At 38.1% G+C, this 21,958-nt stretch overlaps 1 protein-coding gene and 1 pseudogene across 6 annotated transcripts in view; both read right to left on the bottom strand.

Moving 5' to 3' along the window:
- The window catches only part of LOC139531721 (A-type potassium channel modulatory protein DPP6-like), a 341,641-nt gene that overhangs the window by 51,362 nt on the left and 268,321 nt on the right, over positions 1–21,958 (bottom strand). For all 6 annotated transcript variants that reach the window (XM_071328431.1, XM_071328433.1, XM_071328432.1 and 3 more), the window contains one exon: positions 10,769–10,867. In XM_071328431.1, coding sequence (XP_071184532.1) covers positions 10,769–10,867 — 99 coding nt within the window. The remainder of the gene's footprint in view (positions 1–10,768; positions 10,868–21,958) is intronic.
- LOC139531397 (general transcription factor II-I repeat domain-containing protein 2A-like) lies at positions 4,000–5,313 on the bottom strand (annotated as a pseudogene).

The following is a 21,958-nucleotide window of genomic DNA, read 5'->3' on the forward strand; positions in this document are numbered from 1 at the left end:
AACAATGTGGAAAAAGCCAAGGGGTGTGAATACTTTCTGATGGCACTGTAATTAGCCTATGTCAGTAAAGAAAATTTAAAAAAATTTAATTAGTGTAGTTAGTCTTGCCAGCTATCTAAACTTGTAGTAATCATGTCCGGATTACCGACCTGGCACGCAGCGCACGCGCCCAGGGGCCTTGATTTTGTTAGTCACTCTTATTCAGATATCATATTAGCATGGCTTTTTAAAACTGCGAAACCGTCTCCCCACCCCATGGCAAAATTTGCTGTAAAATTGCAAAAGCAAAAAAGTTCTGTAAAGCAAACCTATTTTTTTTATACCTTTTGTTAATAAAATATGTGTTATGCTACCAGGTCCCTCTGTATGTGTTAGATTATAGTTTTCAATCCCGGTGCTGAGTTAATGTGAGTATAGCGGCTATTTGTATAGCTAATAGGCTATTTACACCCCCCAAGACATTTTAAGAAAGTTGAAGCTAATTTACTGCATTCCTATACAATTTAAAAACTTTAAAATGCCATTTGGAGATCAGCAAAATGTATCCCAGCCATTATCACCTTGGCTGCCGTAGGTTGATTCACTTCAGTCAATCCACAAACACATAGCCTATAAGCGTGGGGGCAAACTATAAGTTAATATGTACAGAGGGATCTGTTAGCATAAAAAAATATTTGATTTGTTTTTCTGTAAAACAATGAAGGCAGACTGTAGTTCAAATAGAACCTGGTCAACAGTGGGGGCAATAGTATACACAACAGTATCATCGTTATAAAAGTGCAGGTGACATTTTCTTTTTTAACAGACAAGTCAACATTGTTAATGTAAACAGTAAAAAGTACAGGACCCAGAATTGACCCCTGCAGGATGTATACCCTGAATTTAAATGGCTTAATTTTAGACATGAATTACAGCTCAGGTTTCTATTTAAGCTGCTCCTTACCCTCTGTTTGTACAATTATTATTGATATTTTAGGATGGAGGTCGGATTGTGAATAATATTCACGCATGTCTTTGTACTGTATACGTGGAGGGAATATTACCATGTCTTTGTACTGTATACGTGGAGGGAATATTACCATGTCTTTGTACTGTATACGTGGAGGGAATATTACCATGTCTTTGTACTGTATACGTGGAGGGAATATTACCATGTCTTTGTACTGTATACGTGGAGGGAATATTACCATGTCTTTGTACTGTATACGTGGAGGGAATATTACAATGTCTTTGTACTGTATACGTGGAGGGAAGCTTACCATGTCTTTGTACTGTATACGTGAAGGGAAGCTTACCATCTCTTTGTACTGTATACGTGTAGGGAATATTACCATCTCTTTGTACTGTATACGTGAAGGGAAGCTTACCATCTCTTTGTACTGTATACGTGTAGGGAATATTACCATCTCTTTGTACTGTATACGTGGAGGGAAGCTTATCATCTCTTTGTACTGTATACGTGAAGGGAATATTACCATCTCTTTGAACTGTATATGTGGAGGGAAGCTTACCATCTCTTTGTACTGTATACGTGGAGGGAATATTACCATCTCTTTGTACTGTATACATGGAGGGAAGCTTACCATCTCTTTGTACTGTATACGTGGAGGGAATATTACCATCTCTTTGTACTGTATACGTGGAGGGAAGCTTACCATCTCTTTGTACTGTATACGTGGAGGGAATATTACCATCTCTTTGTACTGTATACGTGGAGGGAATATTACCATCTCTTTGTACTGTATACGTGGAGGGAATATTACCATCTCTTTGTACTGTATACGTGGAGGGAAGCTTACCATCTCTTTGTACTGTATACGTGGAGGGAAGCTTACCCTCTATTGAGTTTTCTAGTCATCTTGAGGATGTCTATTGAAGAAAACAAATACATATACTTCAACTTTTTCCCATGTCTTTTCCTTTATTCCAGGCTCTACACCTCAACCCATGACTTGAAGAAACCGTTTACCATTTGAATAGGACGACCTTATCTCTGAAAGGGGCCATAGTCAAGCCTCCCTAATACAACAATACAATTCCACAGCGGAGAGCCTTGCCATAATATCTGTATAGCGTATTGTATGAACCCATTCCCCAAAGTAGGAGACGGGAGGGAATAGTGTGTGAGCTGCCGATGGCTCCTGTCCGGTGGGCTGGATAGGAGTTTTTACCTTGATTTATGGTTATCAGCAACACCGATCAAGGTCGCCTCTGAGACTCATTTTTTACCCCCAGCCCATTGCTAGAATCCTGCGAGTCCACCGGCCGGCATCAAACCAGCCCCATAACGGCAACATTAAACCTCCTTATCATGGCGATCACGTTCTTAAATTATTATTTTTTCTGTCTCAGAGCCACAGCACGCCGCTCAACGCAACAAGCAAGAGTACAATTTGCATAGGGCAGCCTGGAGTAAATTAGAATAAACATGAAAAGACTAAAAACACACAGAATGTGGTTTTGGTTTAACAGGAATATTTATTGCTATACCTGCTGTGAGGAAATGGCTAATACACAACATTGAATGAGGACATAGTGAAGCTTCTTATTGAGGACATAATGAAGCTTCTTATTGAGGACATAATGAAGCTTCTTATTGAGGACATAGTGAAGCTTCTTATTGAGGACATGGTGAAGCTTCTTATTGAGAACATAGTGAAGCTTCTTATTGAGGACAAAATGAAGCTTCTTATTGAGAACATAGTGAAGCTTCTTATTGAGGACATAGTGAAGCTTCTTATTGAGAACATAGTGAAGCTTCTTATTGAGGACATAGTGTAGCTTCTTATTGAGAACATAGTGAAGCTTCTTATTGAGAACATAGCGAATCTTCTTATTGAGAACATAGTGAAGCTTCTTATTGAGAACATAGCGAAGCTTCTTATTGAGAACATAGTGAAGCTTCTTATTGAGGACATAGTGAAGCTTCTTATTGAGAACATAGTGAAGATTCTTATTGAGAACATAGTGAAGCTTCTTATTGAGGACATAGTGAAGCTTCTTATTGAGGACAGTGAGTGTTGTGGTTGGTTGAGTTAGCTATAGTCAAATCGTTTCCTATTCAATTACTAGCACTGGTCACTGAGGTTAAAGTGTGCTTCACTTAGTTTTTTGTTTTGTTATTGCAGTTTTTCTTTTCAAGAGGGACACAACCACACAGACTACAGAGGAGAATGCCTGGATTGGTCAGATACTGCTGTATTCACTTCGTGCCATTCCAATTAATTTATAATGACTTGCTAGCCCAGGGTTTCCCAAACTCGGTCCTCGGGACTCCAAGGGGAGCACGTTTAGTTTTTTGCCAAAGCACTGCACAGCTGATTCAAATAATTAACTAATTATCAAGCTTTGATAATTCGAATCAGCTGTGTAGTGTTCGGGGCAAAACATGCCACACTTGGGGTCCAGAGGACCGAGTTTGGGAAACCCTGGGCTAGCCATAGCCGTGGGTAAGTAGGGGTGCTGCGGTTGCTGCAGCACCCCCTGAAAAATCGGAATGTCAAAAATATTTATACCATTTTATTTTTTATTTTTTATTCACAAAAGTAGGGAGCTGGGTCTTTACTAGTCCTCTAATAGCGGACCGATATAGCCGTCTGTAGCGCGGGCAAAACATTTTTTCCCTGGGCCCCACCTCCAAACATCTTCCCGCGGCTATGCTGCTAGACCAGGCCTGGGCAATTATTTTCCATGGCCACATTAGAATATATTTTTGCATTTACAGGATTATACATCATGTGCATGACTGTGTTGACAGATATATCTACTGTAAATCACATCCAGATATGCTACTTATTTTACTTTTTTAACATGCACAGAAATAAAACACATCCATGTTCCCCTCTTGGTAGGTATTTTCATTATTAAACATGCAATGAACTACACGGAGGGAAAAGTACACTGTGCATTCAGCACCATGGACAAAACTCTTGTTAACGGGTATGCAAAAACAAACAACAAGAAAGAGAGAAAGCTCAACATTACATTTAAACTTCTGAATCAGTGTGAGGAGTGAAGTCTCTGATGGGCATTGACTAAAGCAGTGACGTCAGGTATAGTTTCTGACGTCGCTATACTCAGGGTTGCTGAGAGGTGAGAGTCAGTAGGAGATGATCTGTGCCTTGACTTGTTATATTTCATCACTGAAAATGTCTGTTCACATACATAGGTTGACCAAAACAGTACAAACATCTTCTGAGCATGACTCCTAATCTTTGGAATGTTTTGTTCATCGAGAGATGCATAGAACCTTGTCAGTGACATTGTTTTAAATAGTTCTCCAATCACTGCATCAGACTGAAGATCGATAAGCTCAAGTTGCAGGTCAGTGGGAGTGTTATCCACATTGAAGGTGAAAGGAGAGGAAACCAACAGCATGTCATTTTCCAACACTTTGAAATCCTCAAAACGATGAGAAAACTCACCGTTCAAAGCACGCAACAGCGATGGTCATCTGATAGGGAACAGACTAGTAGTGTCGGAAGGTGGGTGAGATTGTTGGCTTCTACTTGGCAGGTCAGGAGGAGTAATATTCCCTTGAAGGTTTTGACAAGGCTGTACATCTGATGTGCAAAAAGGCCCTTCCCTTGTAGTTTGGAATTCAGTTAATTCATGAGGGCCATAATGTTCACGGTGAAGGCAAATTCAGCCAACTATTCTTTACCTTGCAGTTGAGGGAAATCCACATATTTTCCTTTCATTTGCAAAAACTCAGCAATCTCCGACTTCAGGTCCCACACCCTTTTAAGCACCTTCCCCAAACTCAGCCATGTCACATTTATGTGGTAGAGGAGATCTACATGACCCGACTCTGTCTCTTCCAACAGTGAGACAAACTGCCTGTGGTTTAAAGAGTTTGCTCTTATGAAGTTTACCACTTTAGTGAATTATCCACAACATGGATTCATTTTCATACCACATTTTCAGAGCACCTCCTGATGAATAATACAATGCAGGAAAATCATTTTCTGATCTGGGTTCAGCTCAGCTACTTAATCTTGTATCCTTTTCAAACGGCCAACGTTTTTTCCTGTCAAGTTTGGGCACCCATCAGTGGTCACACTGGATAACTTTTCAAAACTCAGTCCCAGCTTTGCCCCACACTTATTAATTAACCTCCTCCAATAAATCTTTCCCTGTGGTTGTGCTCTTCATTGACAGCACTGAAGCAAGCTCTTCTGTAAACTCAAAGTCTGGGGTTATGCCTCGTAAGAATATCAACAACTGCGCCATGTCACATGCATCACTGCTCTCATCCAGGGCCAAGGAGAAATAGGTGAAATCCTTTACATTGTCTTTCAACTGTTGTTCCATATTCTCTGTGATGTCCTCAACATCTTGACAGGGAAACATTTTCAAACAGCTCTTTCTTGTCGGGGCAAAGTTTTGATGCAGAGTCAATTAAACATTCTTTAATGAATTCTCCCTTAGCGAATGGCTTGCTATGTTTAGCAATTTTGTGGGACAGTACATAGCTAGCTCTCGCAATTCCGTTGTTTGCTGAACACAGCTTTCTGAAAAGTCCTTGCTGCTTTTGCAACTGAGAAAGCAACTCTTTCGATGCACTTGCCCTCTGCTCAGAAGAGATATTCCTATATTTCTCTGCATGCTTCGTCTGGAAGTGTGGTGACAAGTTGTAGTCTTTCAAGACAGCGATGCTCTCTTTGCACTCTAAGCACACAGCTTCCCTGATACCTCAATAAAGAAATATTTCGATGTCCACTCTTGCTGGAACACCCTACATTCATTGTCTACTTTCCTTTTCTTTGAAATCTTTGAGAAACAACTTTTTGCGCAATTTCTAGTTAGCTTGTAACTGTGATATGTGTGTCAGCTTGTCAGTCACTGTCTGTCCTCGTGCAGTTGTTATTTATACGTGCCTTCAAAATAAATGTCCCACAAGCGGTGGGAGTTAAATCATTACACAAAGGCGACTATTCATTGAGTTTTTAATTTAAATAACAAATATGTTATTCAAAACTTTACTATCGCAAATTCTTTATGTGATCTGAGCATGATTCCACGGGCCGTATTGAATCAGGTCACGGGCCGGCTAGACCATTAAAATCATAATCTGAATGTAATGAAAGACTTGCATTCTATAAAATTAAGCTGTAAAATTAAGCTTTGACACTAGGGGGCACTACTTTGCTTGTGGTGCTGCTCTCAGGCAAATCACCATCCAGGTCAGTCATCAGCTCTGATCAAGGTTAAAAGATACTTATTTGGCCAATCATGTCTGTTTGCTTGATGGCGTTCAGCAAATCTCTTCTCCCTACATGTTTAGCATACATCAGACAGGAGGACAGGAGTGTGTGTGTGTGGTGTGTGTGTGTGTGTCGACCAGTGTGTAGAAGTCAGTATAGCCGTACAAGGTTATACTGCTTCATTCAAACAGAGAGCAGCTGCTAGAAACCATGCAATAATATTGAACCAGGTTTTCATTTATCATTGCTGGATGAAAATTATGTTTATGCTTTTGCTGCATGCGTTTGATTGTGATTTTATGCTGGAGATAGACATACACAGAATATCAATGGGATACACTAATAGAAAAATGATGTAGCGGACTAAATCCAATGATGATGGGCGGTGGATTTGTTTAGAATGGTGATGGGGGTCTTTAAAGCTGAAATCCTTCATGGTGAAACAGCCACGTCCATTTGCAATATTACGACAACAAAGAAGTTAATGCAAACAACGAACTGTTTTTTCCCCTCGGACATCATTGCACGAGCGATAGAAGAGCACAATATGTGCTGCAATGTATTTTAACAGGCTGCGCAACGCTCCTCAGCTCTGCAACAGAAATAATAACAACGGTGGTGAGGCGGCCATGGCGCTATTTCTGCCTACTGCGGATTACATCTTTAAGGGCAAATAGATACAGAAGTAACCTGGTGCCAGATCTCTTGTGCTGTTGCCAACTTCTATGGTCATTTTGGCATGACAATAACCATAGGAGTTGGCAAGACCGCACAAATAGATCTGGGACCAGGCTAATGTAGGAGAGTTCCATGGAGGCAAACAATGATGCAAGGTTCCTGTTATAGATTGTGAAGAAACAAGGTTCCTGTTATAGATTTTGATGAAACAAGGTTCCTGTTATAGATTTTGATGAAACAAGGTTCTTGTTATAGATTGTGATGAAACAAGGTTCCTGTTATAGATTGTGATGAAACAAGGTTCCTGTTATAGATTGTGATGAAACAAGGCTACGGTTATAGATTTTGATGAAACAAGGTTCCTGTTATAGATTTTGATGAAACAAGGTTCCTGTTATAGATTGTGATGAAACAAGGTTCCTGTTATAGATTGTGATGAAACAAGGTTCCTGTTATAGATTGTGATGAAACAAGGTTCTTGTTATAGATTGTGATGAAACAAGGTTACTGTTATTCATGGGTTTCATGTTTTGTCAAAATATTGTTTTGAACATTCGTTTTGGACTGATGCCAGACTGAGCATTCTACTCAATGCATCGTCAATGAGCGCTAATGAAGATTTCATCAAAAGTGCATTACAGTGGCTTGGAAATACAATGACATTCAAAAGGAGGCAAATAATTAGTAGGAAAAACTTTTGTCATTTTGATGTCACCAGATTAACTTTAGATGCAGTATAACGTTAGATAGCTAGCTAAGATTGAGGGGAGGCCACAGGATTTTTGCTTGCTAACGTTAGCATTGCTGGCTATTTTTGACGAACTTTGTTAGCTAATGACAACATTGGCATCTGTCTAAAGTAATTTAATTTAATGACATAATAATGCTGGAAAAGTTGTTTCCTAATAAATATTTGACTACTTTGGCAATGTCATTGTATTTCCAGGAAATATAGTGTAATTTAGACTAACAGTAGTTAGCATCCGTCCAGAATGACTGGGCTTATCACCACTTTAGGGCACCACTATGGCGCCGCTGATAGAGGATGGCTTGAGAACGTTCATAACAATGGCATGACGCAACCGAGTGACGGAGGTGCAACCTATTAATAGATTGTGATGAAAAAAGGTTACTGTTATAGATTGTGATGAAACAAGGTTACTTTTATAGATTACTGGGATAAACTTGTGTTTAGTAAGGCTGCTAGATCAGAGGCAGTAGGGATGACCAGGGATGTTCTCTTGATAAGTGCGTGAATGGACAATTTTCCTGTCCTGCTTAAGCATTCAAAATGTAACTTTGGGTGTCAGGGAAAATGTATGGAGTAAAAAGTAGATTATTTTCGTTAGGAATGTACTGAAGTAAAAGTAAAAGTAAAAATATAAATAGTAGAGTATAGATACCCCAAAAAACGACTTAAGTGGTACTTTAAAGTAATTTTACTTAAGTACTTTACACCACTGGTTACTGTTAAAGATTGTGATAAAACAAGGCCGCAGGGGTATTCAAATCGCAACACCATGAGTAGCTTGTGCTGTCTGAATTCATAATGAACTCAGCTTATATTGCCATAAAATACCCCCAAAAGGATTTGGACTTATCAGCGACAAAATAAACTCATTGATTCATTATAAATTCTAGAGGCTAAATTACAAATGTCTCCCAGGAAATTGATTGATGGCTCAACAACGTCGAAAAATATATAATTCCAGGCTAAATTAGGTTTACAAAAAATGTAAATTCCAGACCTGTCCTCGAAAGCCAATAATTGCAAGTTCGCTAAATGAATATGACACGCTAACGAACATAAAATAATCAGTCGATAATGGACCTCTAGTCTCTTTCCTTCTTTGGCAGCTGCATCTACAGGGTCCCTAAGAAGACTTTCTCCGCAGGCAGGTTGCTGTCTGTCAACCATAAACAGCTACAGTAGAAAGGCATATCTTTAAGATGACTCCCATTGCATGCTTGCCACGTAGGCTACAGTATGGAGGACGTATGGAGGCTATTATTAATCAGCTTATCAAAGTGACAGAACGCAGCATTCTATTGACACAGGAAAATACTATAGTATTAATTGCTTGGTGTTTCATGCAGTGAGGAACATTTCCTGAGGAGAATGACTTTTAAAGAAGCACAGATGTTAACATCCAAACAGTGCCTACTTTTTTTTGCCGTTTGCTGCAACTCATTCACTTTCATAGATTTGTTAACCATTTTGTGTGCCCCAAGAAACACTGGGTGTAAGACAGTCACCAATGATCAGATGCTACTGAATTGGTGAAAGCAGTATGTTTAGAGGCTTTTGATCTCAACCACCGAAATGTGTCAGATCAGTGATTATATCAAGGACGGGGAAGGGAAGAATAAAGAAAGGAAGCTTTGTACAGTACTTGAACAGGCCTGGACATACTCAGTGTACTCTCTCCCATCTGCACCCTCTTTATGGGAGACTATTGGCTGATAGGAGAAGACAGCTTCATTAGGTATGAGTTATATCAAAGTTGCTTCATTAATCCTTTGGCTGTAAAGTGCCTCTAGGAGTCAGGCCCTGATCATTCTATTGAACCCAGCAGTTGGTTAATATAATGTGTCTGCTCTGTTTCAACAGTTGCAGTCAAAGTTTTATTTTCTTTCAATGGCAACATGTGCAACATTGCTATGTTGTTGTCTTAGGTCTCTCTTTGTGTAGAGTTGTCTCTCTTGTTGTGATATGTGTTTTGTCCTATATTTATATTGTATTTATTTTAATCCCAGCCCCCATCCCCGCAGGAGGCCCTTTTGCCTTTTGGTAGGCCGTCATTGTAAATAAGAATTTGTTCTTAACTGACTTGCCTAGTTAAATAAAGGTTAAATAAAATAGAAAATTACTAAAATAAAATAAAAACTAGAAAACACACTTCACTTTCATGTGATCGACTGGAGACTTAACGCACTCTTTCACTGTTTTACACAAGAGGATAGAGCAAGTCCTGTCAACCCTTCTAATCCTTGACATTTTTCGACTATACTGACTCCTACACACTGACTGACACGCACACACGCAGGCACACATAGCTAGTTCTAATTGCTGTCATCTAAGGCTTGGCTGAGAAAGTGGTCTCAGAAAAACACTGGTTCCATTTAACCCTTTTAGGCAGTCGGTAGAGGACTGAGCACATGCATTGGGAATCTCTAACTCTGCTTTTGAATCATTTGAGTTGGTCAGATCACCCATAGTATCACCCCTCTGTATATAACAGAGCACCAGTCAGGGCTCCTTACTAACGTTGATTCAACACAGTAACATATATTATTACAGCATGGTTGTTAACATTTAGAGATGAGCTGGTGTATTCGATTCACTGATCTGAGAGTGGTAAAACCACCCCTATCAAGATAGTGAGATGAGCCATTTCACATGACATTGATTCAACACACACTTATTACACTGTGTTTGCTAACATCTAAAGATGAGCTGATTCACTGGATGGGCAATGAGATCATTAGTGCAGAAGGTGTTGTTAGTCGAACAAAGGGCTCAATCGATGTTATTCACACCGTTGCAATAATGATTCCAAATCGATGCTAGCAGTGTAGTAAGTGGAAGTGTTCTATTCAATTCAATGGAACTCAGTGTTGAAACTTACCTGATGTTTAGTTAAACCTATACATCGACCAACTGAAAACAGAGTTCCTACTATATAGTCACAATTGCCTTAGTTATTTGACTGCCAACCCCAACAGATTCTTCAAAATGTGTCTTAAACTCAGGTTAATTAGCATAACTTTACCTTTTGTTGGGAAATGTATAACCCTGTTTGAATGTCCACAGTGAATACATGACGTATCACCCATATGGATGTCTCATGACTACCCCTCTACGACATCAATAGAGTACTCACTGTTGATCCACTTGGCCTCAGGGTCGTGAACCTTGAAGTTCTTCCTGAAGATGTCCCCCACGGTCAGTTTCCCCTTGAGGGCCAAGCTGTCATCCTCGCCTGCAAAGGAACAAGTGAAAACACATTTTAAATACATTTTTATCTATTTACAATTTTGAACACTATCAATTCCAACTAAATAATAGCAGAGGGTCATTTCACCATGAACGCATATTTACTTGAATTAATTACAGAAATACAACACACAACTGAAGAAGCCATTTGGGGGAAAGTCAGCATATTGTTATTTGTGTCAGTGTCTCGATGGTAGTACAGGCCAGACACAACAGTTGTATCCTAACATGCTGCTTTACGGTCAGGCCTCAAGCCAAGCAAGCTCATTATCTGCCTGAGACGACTGTGTGGAGACCATAAAGTTATACACACCAGAAGGGGTTACATCCTATCTTTCCTCTAGTGGTAATAATTATCTTTCCTCTAGTGTTTATAACTCTTTTTCCTCAAGTGTTTATAACTATCTTTCCTCTAGTGTTTATAACTCTTTTTTTCTCAAGTGTTTATAACTCTTTCATTTAGGGTTTATAACGCTTTCCTCTAGTGTTTATAACTCTTTCCTCTAGTGTTTATAACTCTTTCCGTGAGTGTTTATAACTGTCTTTCCTCTAGTGTTGTCATGACGTTGGGTTGGGGGTAGGTTTATGACAGTCATAAATACCTCTTTCCCCCTTTTTCTCTCTCCCTACTATAACTGATGTGACATAAGAAAACCCCTTGGTTAACATAGAGATTCTGGGAACATCAGAAGTGGGGGGAAATTAACTATATTCTGGTAATCCGACCAACTGAACATATGCGGTGGTACTTAAGGTATATTATGTCAGTTCGGTTGCCCTCTGACACATTCTCATCAATGATAGAATGACATAAACTCTACTGTGGAAAGTCTAAACGTCAGAGGTATCGGATTCACATGGAATTGTTGTTTAATTCAAATGTTTGAATATGAAATTATTTGTGAAGAGATGAAATTTAATTTTAGCTTCCAAATGAGAGATTTGTGTTTTCATAAGTTTGGGCTTCTGCTCAACTAGGGGCCCGCCCCTGTGAAGAGACATGGGTAATAGACTTTTCAGACACACCCCTCTCCCTCCACTATAAAAGCCATTGACAAAAATATAACTTTCTGTTCCGGGTACGCTAGGATGACGATCCGGTGTCAGAATGGTTCAGATAATAACTACAGAACCAAGCCAACAGCAGCATGGACTTTGATTGTGAATGGTATGAACTTTGAACTCGTATTCACTACAGAAGTGATATCTCCTAGCCGTTGAGTTAGCAACAGCTGCTACAAACGCAGGTTAGGATGGACAGTCCGAGTATCCCGTCTACTACACACAATGTTACTCCAACGTATCCAGTAAGGCACCAGAGACATTCTTCAAAGGACAGAGGACTTGGGTTGGCGACACGGTCCATCTACCACCAACCTACTGAAGCGCAGCTCAGAGTAAATATTTATTGCATTTTCCTTCTTCAAATGGGCGGTAATTTAGAATGCATAAGATACTGTATTTACGATAGCACAGCTTCGCCTCTGTTCCAGTCTCCCGCTCTTTCACTAAAATCCCGCCCCTTTTCTTTGTGTAACAAGCTGTCATATCTATTCCGCCCGCCAGGGACGTTTTTCTGTATGACGTAATTTGTGAGCAAGTTATGATTTCATTGTGTATGTGTGATTCTGTGTGATTAGTTAGGTATTTAGTAAATAAATAATGAAACCGGATTTTGTATTGCTGATTCAACTTGTTAGCCAGGATTCTTACAGATAACAAGGATTTACCACTTTCAGATGAGACTGAATAAAATGACGATTAAGGTGACTGCTATGGATGTAAACTATTACTAAATCTTTATGAGTTTATTCGAAAGATAACAGCTCTATAAATATTCTTTCGTGGTGTCCCTCTCTAGTTAATTAATATTTACATGATTAGTTCAATCAGGTAATATTAATTACGGAGAAATTATTTTATAGAATAGCATGTCATAGCAATTAATCTGGCATAGTCAAAGACACAACAGTGTTAACAACTTTTTCCTCTAGTGTTGTTAACTATCTTTTCTCTAGTGTTGTTAACTATCTTTTCTCTAGTGTTTATAACAACCTTTCCTCTAGTGTTTATGACTATATTTCCTCTAGTGTTTATAACTATATTTCCTCTAGTGTTTATAACTATATTTCCTCTAGTGTTTATAACTATATTTCCTCTAGTGTTTATAACTATATTTCCTCTAGTGTTTATAACTCTTTTTCCTCAAGTGTTTATAACTCCTTCCTTTAGCATTTATAACTCCTTCCTCTAGTGTTCATTACTACCTTTCCTCAAGTGTTTATAACTATTTATTTTAGTGTTTATAACAATCTTTCCTCTAGTGTTCATAACTATCTTTCCTCTAGTGTTTATAAATCTTTTTTCTCAAGTGTTTATAACTATCTTTCCTCTAGTGTTTATAACTCTTTTTCTCAAGTGTTTATAACTTTCATTTAGGGTTTATAACGCTTTCCTCTAGTGTTTATAACTCTTTCCTCTAGTGTTTATAACTCTTTCCTCTAGTGTTTATAACTATATTTCCTCTAGTGTTTATAACTATATTTCCTCTAGTGTTTATAACTATATTTCCTCTAGTGTTTATAACTATATTTCCTCTAGTGTTTATAACTCTTTTCCTCAAGTGTTTATAACTCCTTCCTTTAGCATTTATAACTCCTTCCTCTAGTGTTCATTACTACCTTTCCTCTAGTGTTTATAACTATCTTTCCTCAAGTGTTTATAACTCCTTCCTTTAGCGTTCATAACTCCTTCCTCTAGTGTTCATAACTACCTTTTCTCTAGTGTTGATAACGCTTTCCTCTAGTGTTTGTAACTATGTTTCCTCCAGTGTTGATAATTTTTCCTCTAGTGTTTATAACGCACCATTCTTCTAGTGTTTATAACTATCTTTCCTCTAGTGTTTATAACCATCTTTCTTCTAGTTTTTTTTAACTATCTTTCCTCAAGTGTTTATAACTATTTCCTCAAATGTTTATAACTATATTTCCTTGAGAGTTTAACTATTTCCTCTAGTGTTAATAACTATCTTTACTCTAGTGTTTATAACTATCTTTCCTCTAGTGTTTATAACCATCTTTCTTCTAGTTTTTTTAAACTATCTTTCCTCCAGTGTTTATAACTATTTCCTCAAATGTTTATAACTATATTTCCTTGAGAGTTTTTTAAACTATTTCCTCTAGTGTTAATAACTATCTTTACTCTAGTGTTTATAACTATCTTTCCTCCAGTGTTTGAAACCATACATCCTCCAGTGTTTAAAACCATCTTTCCTATAGTGTTTATAACCATCTTTCCTCTAATGTTTATAACGGTTTCCATTAGTGTTTAACGTTTTCCTCTAGTGTTTATAACCATCTTTCATCTAGTGTTTATAACTATCTTTGCTCTCATGTTTATAACCATCTTTCCTCTCATGTTTATAACCATCTTTCCTCTAGTGTTTATAACTATCTTACCTCTAGTGTTTATAACCATCTTTCCTCTAGTGTTTATAACTACCTTTCCTCTAGTGTTTATAACGTTTTCCTTTAATGTTTATAACACTAGTGTTTATAACTTCTTACGGCTGAGATCGGGTGAGATCCCGTTAACGGGATCGACTTGACAACAGCCAGTGAAAGTGCAGGGCGCCAAATTCAAACAACAGAAATCTCATAAATAAAATTCCTCAAACATACAAGTATTATACACCATTTTAAATATAAACTTGTTGTTAATCCCACCAAAGTGTCCAATTTCAAAAAGGCTTTACGACGAAAGCACACCATCTGATTATGTTAGGTCAGTACCTAGTCACAGAAAAACACAGCCATTTTTCCAGCCAAAGAGAGGATTCACAAAAAGCAGAAATAAAGATAAAATTTATCACTAACCTTTGATGATCTTCATCAGATGACACTCATAGGACTTCATGTTACACAATACATGTATGTTTTGTTCGATAAAGTTCATATTTATATCCAAAAATCTTAGTTTACATTGGCGCGTTATGTTCAGTAATGTTTTGCCTCCAAAACATCCGGTGATTTTGCAGAGAGCCACATCAATTTACAGAAATACTCATCATAAATGTTGATGAAAATACAAGTGTTATGCATGGAACTTTAAATAAACTTCTCCTTAATGCAACCGCTGTGTCAGATTTGATCTTTTTTTTACGGAAAAAGCACACCATGCAATAATCTGAGTACGGCGCTCAGACACAAAAACAAGCCATACAGGTACCCGCCATGTTGTGGAGTCAACAGAAGTCAGAAATAGCATTATAAATATTCACTTACCTTTGATGATCTTCATCAGAATGCACTCCCAGGAATCCCAGTTCCACAATAAAAGTTTGTTTTGTTCGATAAAGTCCATCATTTATGTCCAAATACCTCCTCTTTGTTTGCGCGTTTAGTTCAAATATCCAAATTCACGACGCGCAGGCACACTTAGTCCAGACGAAAAGTCAAAGAATTCCATTACAGTTCGTAGAAACATGTCAAACGATGTAAAGAATCAATCTTTAGGATGTTTTTAACATACATCTTCAATAATGTTTCAACCGGAGAATTCCCTTGTCTTTAGAAAGGAGAAGGAATGCAGCTACCTCTCACGGGGGCGCGCCTGAGTGAGCTCATGGAACTCTGCCAGACACCTGGTTGAAACAGCTCTCATTCCCTCATCCTTCACAGTAGAAGCCTGAAACAAGGTTCTAAAGACTGTTGACATCTAGTGGAAGCCTTAGGAAGTGCAATATGACCTCATAGACACTGTATATTCGATAGGCAATGACTTGAAAAACTACAAACCTCAGATTTCCCACTTCCTGGTTGGATTTTTTTCTCAGGTTTTTGCCTGCCATATGAGTTCTGTTATACATCATTCAAACAATTTTAGAAACTTCAGAGTGTTTTCTATCCAAATCTACTAATTATATGCATATCTTAGCTTCTGGGCCTGAGTAGCAGGCAGTTTACTCTGGGCACCTTATTCATCCAAGCTACTCAATACTGCCCCCAGCCATAAGAAGATAACCATCTTTCCTCTAGTGTTTATAACTATCTTTGCTCTCATGTTTATAACTATCTTTCCTCTCATGTTTCTAACCATCTTTCCTCTCATGTTTCTAACCATCTTTCCTCTAGTGTTTCCACTAGTGCGTGTAACTATCTTTCCTCTAGTGTTTATAACTATCTTTCCTCTGGTGTTTATAACCATCTTTCATCTAGTGTTTATAACCATCTTTACTCGTGTTTATAACCATCTTTCATCCAGTGTTTATAACCATCTTCACTCTAGTGTTTATAACCATCTTTCCTCTAGTGCTTATAACTCTTTCCTCTAGTGTTTATAACCATCTTTCCTCTAGTGTTTATAACCATCTTTCCTCTAGTGTTTATAACCATCTTTCCTCTAGTGTTTATAACCATCTTTCCTCTAGTGTTTATAACCATCTTTCTTCTAGTGTTTATAACCATCTTTCCTCTAGTGTTTATAACTATCTTTCCTCTAGTGTTTTTAATTATATTTCCTCTAGTGTTTGAAACCATCTTTCCGCTAGTGTTGATAACTATCTTTCCTCTAGTGGTTTTAAGGCCAGGCACCACAGGCAAAAATTGTGATTTTGCTTCCATCGGTCTATTTTCAGATTTTGGGATATTTTGCAACCATAACTTCCCTACTTTCATAAAATGTACAAATAAAAAGGCAATAATGTATAGAAATACTGTAACGACCCTGGATTTATAAGCATAATACTTTACAATACTGTATTTGTATAATTTTATCTCAACTCCGTCAACTACACCTACCATAAATGTCGTTCTTGATAGCATGTTTTATGTAGAACTTCAACCACTATTTTTTTTAAACTCTCCATGTTGAATCATATATCATTCAAAAGCTTGTTTTCCGGAGCATATCGTTAGCTAGTCCATACATGGCTATATCCTTTGTAGAAGTAGTGCTTCGTGCTGAAAGATTAGTAATTTCGTGACATCCGATTGGTTACTGGCATTTAAAGGCCCTTTGCGGCAACCCGATTGGTTAAAATGCCTCACGTGCTGCGCAGCACTTCCCTGTTTGAAAATATCTCCCGCGAAGAATCAACGTAAAGAGAGACAAAATGAGAAAATCTCGAAGAATATACCTACAGTATGTGCATAAAAATAGACGACCTCAGTTAGCCAATGCGAGAAAAGCAGTGAATGACAGAAACAATTTCCCTGATCCGTCGATCGAGGCAGTGGCAGTACAGGTAGAGCAGGAAAAGGAGGTAGCCCGCAGCAGCGCATTGAGACGCAAATTAGTTGAGATGAAGATGACAACTAGCAGCGATCAACCAGACAGCAGCCAGCCAACAGTGGCTTTTATTCCACGTCTCAAATAAACCAACTTGTACATGATTTGAAGTGTCTAAACACTGGACTGAATATCACCATAGACTTCATCAACCAGTGATTCTGTAATTCTGTCATGATAGAATGTGCAGACTGTGAAGGTGATCGTGATGCATTTAGGAGTAGTGTTTACATTTCATCCATGCTGCAGGAGTGCTCCAGGGGAGATGTGGCATTTGATTTAAATGTGAGGATGGTTCTTCTAGCCCACAAACTTGGTTATGCAGCTCTAAAGAAAATAAGCAAAGTCCTAGGGATTCCTTCCTTGCATCTCAGCTCATACCAGAGACATGAGAGGAGAATGACAGGTAAATACAACGGGAGAGTGGCCCATTATTGCCAGGTGACTTGCTGTGTATGTATTCAAAGTTAATAAAACAGAGTGATAGGAAAACATAACTATATGAGACTCACATAGGCCTACAGTCTCATTGGCTGTAACCAAATGTGATTAGTGAGAAATTAGCTTTACATAAAGTAAATACATGCTCGTTTGCTAATATTTAGTCCTGCAGTTATGTCTGTAATGTCGAAAGACATAAGTACTCCCCCCCCCCCCCCCCCCCACTTTAGTTGCAGAGATTCAGAGAGGGCTGCAGTCAATGGAGAGCCCTGCAAAGATAATTAGAAGAGCATACGCAGATATAGACCCAGACATAGCAGAGATGCTGAAGGAGGATGAGGATACAGATATAGACCCAGACATAGCAGAGATGCTGAAGGAGGATGAGGATACAGATATAGACCCAGACATAGCAGAGATGCTGAAGGAGGATGAGGATACAGATATAGACCCAGACATAGCAGAGATGCTGAAGGAGGATGAGGATACAGATATAGACCCAGACATAGCAGAGATGCTGAAGGAGGATGAGGATACAGATATAGACCCAGACATAGCAGAGATGCTGAAGGAGGATGAGGATACAGATATAGACCCAGACATAGCAGAGATGCTGAAGGAGGATGAGGACACAGATATAGACCCAGACATAGCAGAGTTACTGAAGGAGGATGAGGATACAGATATAGACCCAGACATAGCAGAGATGCTGAAGGGGGATGAGGATACAGATATAGACCCAGACATAGCAGAGATGCTGAAGGGGGATGAGGATACAGATATAGACCCAGACATAGCAGAGATGCTGAAGGAGGATGAGGATACAGATATAGACCCAGACATAGCAGAGATGCTGAAGGGGGATGAGGATACAGATATAGACCCAGACATAGCAGAGTTACTGAAGGGGGATGAGGATACAGATATAGACCCAGACATAGCAGAGATGCTGAAGGAGGATGAGGATACAGATATAGACCCAGACATAGCAGAGATGCTGAAGGGGGATGAGGATACAGATATAGACCCAGACATAGCAGAGATGCTGAAGGAGGATGAGGATACAGATATAGACCCAGACATAGCAGAGATGCTGAAGGAGGATGAGGATACAGATATAGACCCAGACATAGCAGAGATGCTGAAGGAGGATGAGGATACAGATATAGACATTCATGTATCCTTCGATGACACTTGGCTCAAGAGAGGATTCACTTCCAACTACGGGATAGGTGTGTGCATTGGTGCTGGTACCAGTGAGCCATAGAAAATGGTAAAGATCTACCCTGTCACAAAAACCTTGGAGGCCATACATTTTTTAATATTGAGGTTGCACAGAAAATGGTACCTGTATATCATAGGATGTCAAATGATAACGTCCTCAAAAGAATGTAGCACGGAGGAACCCAGAATGCAAATGAATGTCTGAACTCTGTAATATGGTCGTGATGCTCCAAAACAGTCTTCGTGGTCAAAAGCCGCATTGATGGAGCAGCCAGTATGGCAGCCACATTCAATGAGGGAGCCACTGCTATAACAAATGTTATGAACAAATTGTTGATTGATAGCACTTTAGTGACACTGGAGCAATCAGAGATTGTGAGAGTTGTGAGAGCTGATGCTGCTTCAATGGAGTGTGCCAAGCGTAGGCGCAGGTCCCATGACACAGTCAAGAAAGTAAAGCGTCACCAGCAACAGCTCAAAGAGGGCCTTACATTTGGGGCAGGCATAGCTGATTACTGTTCTGCACATTTCAACAGCCATACAAAATTCTTGTATGTGACAAATTGAGCAAAGTGATATGAGAATTTGCCCAAAACTGCATATTTGGCCAACAGACCAGTATTCAAAGCATTTGCTCTATTGCTTGAAACAAATGTATTAAACGTGCTAATGTATTTGTAAAAGGTAGATTTGATGTTTATTTTTCAGTTTAGAAGTGATATATGAACAAGAGTTTAATTCCTGTGACATAAATGGTCATATTTATGGAACGTACATTTTAATTGCATTAGCCTATCTTCATCGGCCATTTTCTCAAAATGACATGTGTTTATAACCATCTTTCCTCTAGTGTTTATAACCATCTTTCCTCCAGTGTTTATAACTATCTTTCCTCCAGTGTTGATAACCATCTTTCCTCTAGTGTTTATAACCATCTTTCCTCTAGTGTTTATAACCATCTTTCCTCTAGTGTTTATAACCATCTTTCCTCTAGTGTTTATAACCATCTTTCCTCTAGTGTTTATAACCATCTTTCCTCTAGTGTTTATAACCATCTTTCCTCTAGTGTTTATAACCATCTTTCCACTAGTGCTTATATCTACATTTCGATTGGTGCTTTTAACTATCTTTCCTCTAGTGTGTATAACTCTTTGCTCTAGTGTTCATAACTATCTTTCCTCTAGTGTTTATAATGCTATCTTTCCTCTAGTGTTTATAATGCTATCTTTCCTCTAGTGTTTATAATGCTATCTTTCCTCTAGTGTTTATAATGCTATCTTTCCTCTAGTGTTTATAATGCTATCTTTCCTCTAGTGTTTATAATGCTATCTTTCCTCTAGTGCTTATAACTATCTTTCCTCTAGTGTTTATAACGCTATCTTTCCTCTAGTGTTTATAATGCTATCTTTCCTCTAGTGCTTATAACTATCTTTCCTCTAGTGTTTATAACGCTATCTTTCCTCTAGTGTTTATAACTATCTTTCCTCTAGTGTTTATAACCATCTTTCTTCTAGTGTTTATAACCATCTTTCCTCTAGTCTTTATAACTATCTTTCCTCTAGTCTTTATAACTATCTTTCCTCTACTGTTTATAACTATCTTTCATCTAGTGTTTATAACCATCTTTCCTCTAGTCTTTATAACTATCTTTCCTCTAGTGTTTATAACCATCTTTCCTCTAGTCTTTATAACTATCTTACCTCTAGTGTTTATAACCATCTTTCCTCTAGTGTTTATAACTATCTTTCCTCTAGTGTTTATAACCATCTTTCCTCTAGTCTTTATAACTATCTTTCCTCTAGTGTTTATAACTATCTTTCCTCTAGTGTTTATAACCATCTTTCATCTAGTCTTTATAACTACCTTTCCTCTAGTGTTTATAACTATCTTTCCTCTAGTGTTTTTAACCATCTTTCATCTAGTGTTGTTAACTATCTTTCCTCTAGTGTTGTTAACCATCTTTCCTCTAGTGTTGTTTACTATCTTTCCTCTAGTGTTGTTAACTATATTTCCTCTAGTGTTTATAACTCTTTCATTTAGTGTTCTTAACTATCTTTCCTCTAGTGTTTATAACTATATTTCCTCTAGTGTTTATAACAATCTTTCCTCTAGTGTTGTTAACCATCTTTCCTCTAGTGTTTATAAATATATGTCCTCTAGTGTTTATAATGCTATCTTTCCTCTAGTGTTTATAATGCTATCTTTCCTCTAGTGTCTATAATGCTATCTTTCCTCTAGTGTTTATAACACCATCTTTCCTCTAGTGTTTATAACTATCTTTCCTCTAGTGTTTATAACCATCTTTCCTCTAGTGTTTATAATGCTATCTTTCCTCTAGTGTTTATAATGCTATCTTTCCTCTAGTGTTTATAATGCTATCTTTCCTCTAGTGTTTATAACACCATCTTTCCTCTAGTGTTTATAACTATCTTTCCTCTAGTGTTTATAACTATCTTTCCTCTAGTGTTGTTAACTATCTTTCTTCTAGTGTTTATAACTCTTTCATTTAGTGTTCTTAACCATCTTTCCTCTAGTGTTTATAACTATCTTTCCTCTAGTGTTTATAACTATCTTTCCTCTAGTGTTTATAACCATCTTTCCTCTAGTGTTTATAACTATATTTCCTCTAGTGTTTATAATGCTATCTTTCCTCTAGTGTTTATAACGCCATCTTTCCTCTAGTGTTTATAATGCTATCTTTCCTCTAGTGTTTATAACTATCTTTCCTCTAGTGTTTATAACTATCTTTCCTCTAGTGTTTATAATGCTATCTTTCTTCTAGTGTTTATAACTCTTTCATTTAGTGTTCTTAACTATCTTTCCTCTAGTGTTTATAACAATCTTTCCTCTAGTGTTGTTAACTATCTTTCCTCTAGTGTTTATAACTATCTTTCCTTTAGTGTTTATAACTATCTTTCCTCTAGTGTTCATAACTCTATGTTGGAGGACAAGAAGCACCATCGGGTGCTGCATTCCTCTATATGGCATCTTTATATGATGTCATTGAGCCTTCCTTTGTACAACACATGCGGTGAAGATACACGCTCAAATAAGGGGAGCTGTGAACAAGGTTTATGGGGGAAAACTCAATGGGTGTTACTAGTGACACGTCCAGATCTATTCC

This window comes from Salvelinus alpinus, chromosome 10, assembly GCF_045679555.1.
Source record: "Salvelinus alpinus chromosome 10, SLU_Salpinus.1, whole genome shotgun sequence".
Classification (NCBI taxonomy): domain Eukaryota; kingdom Metazoa; phylum Chordata; class Actinopteri; order Salmoniformes; family Salmonidae; genus Salvelinus; species Salvelinus alpinus.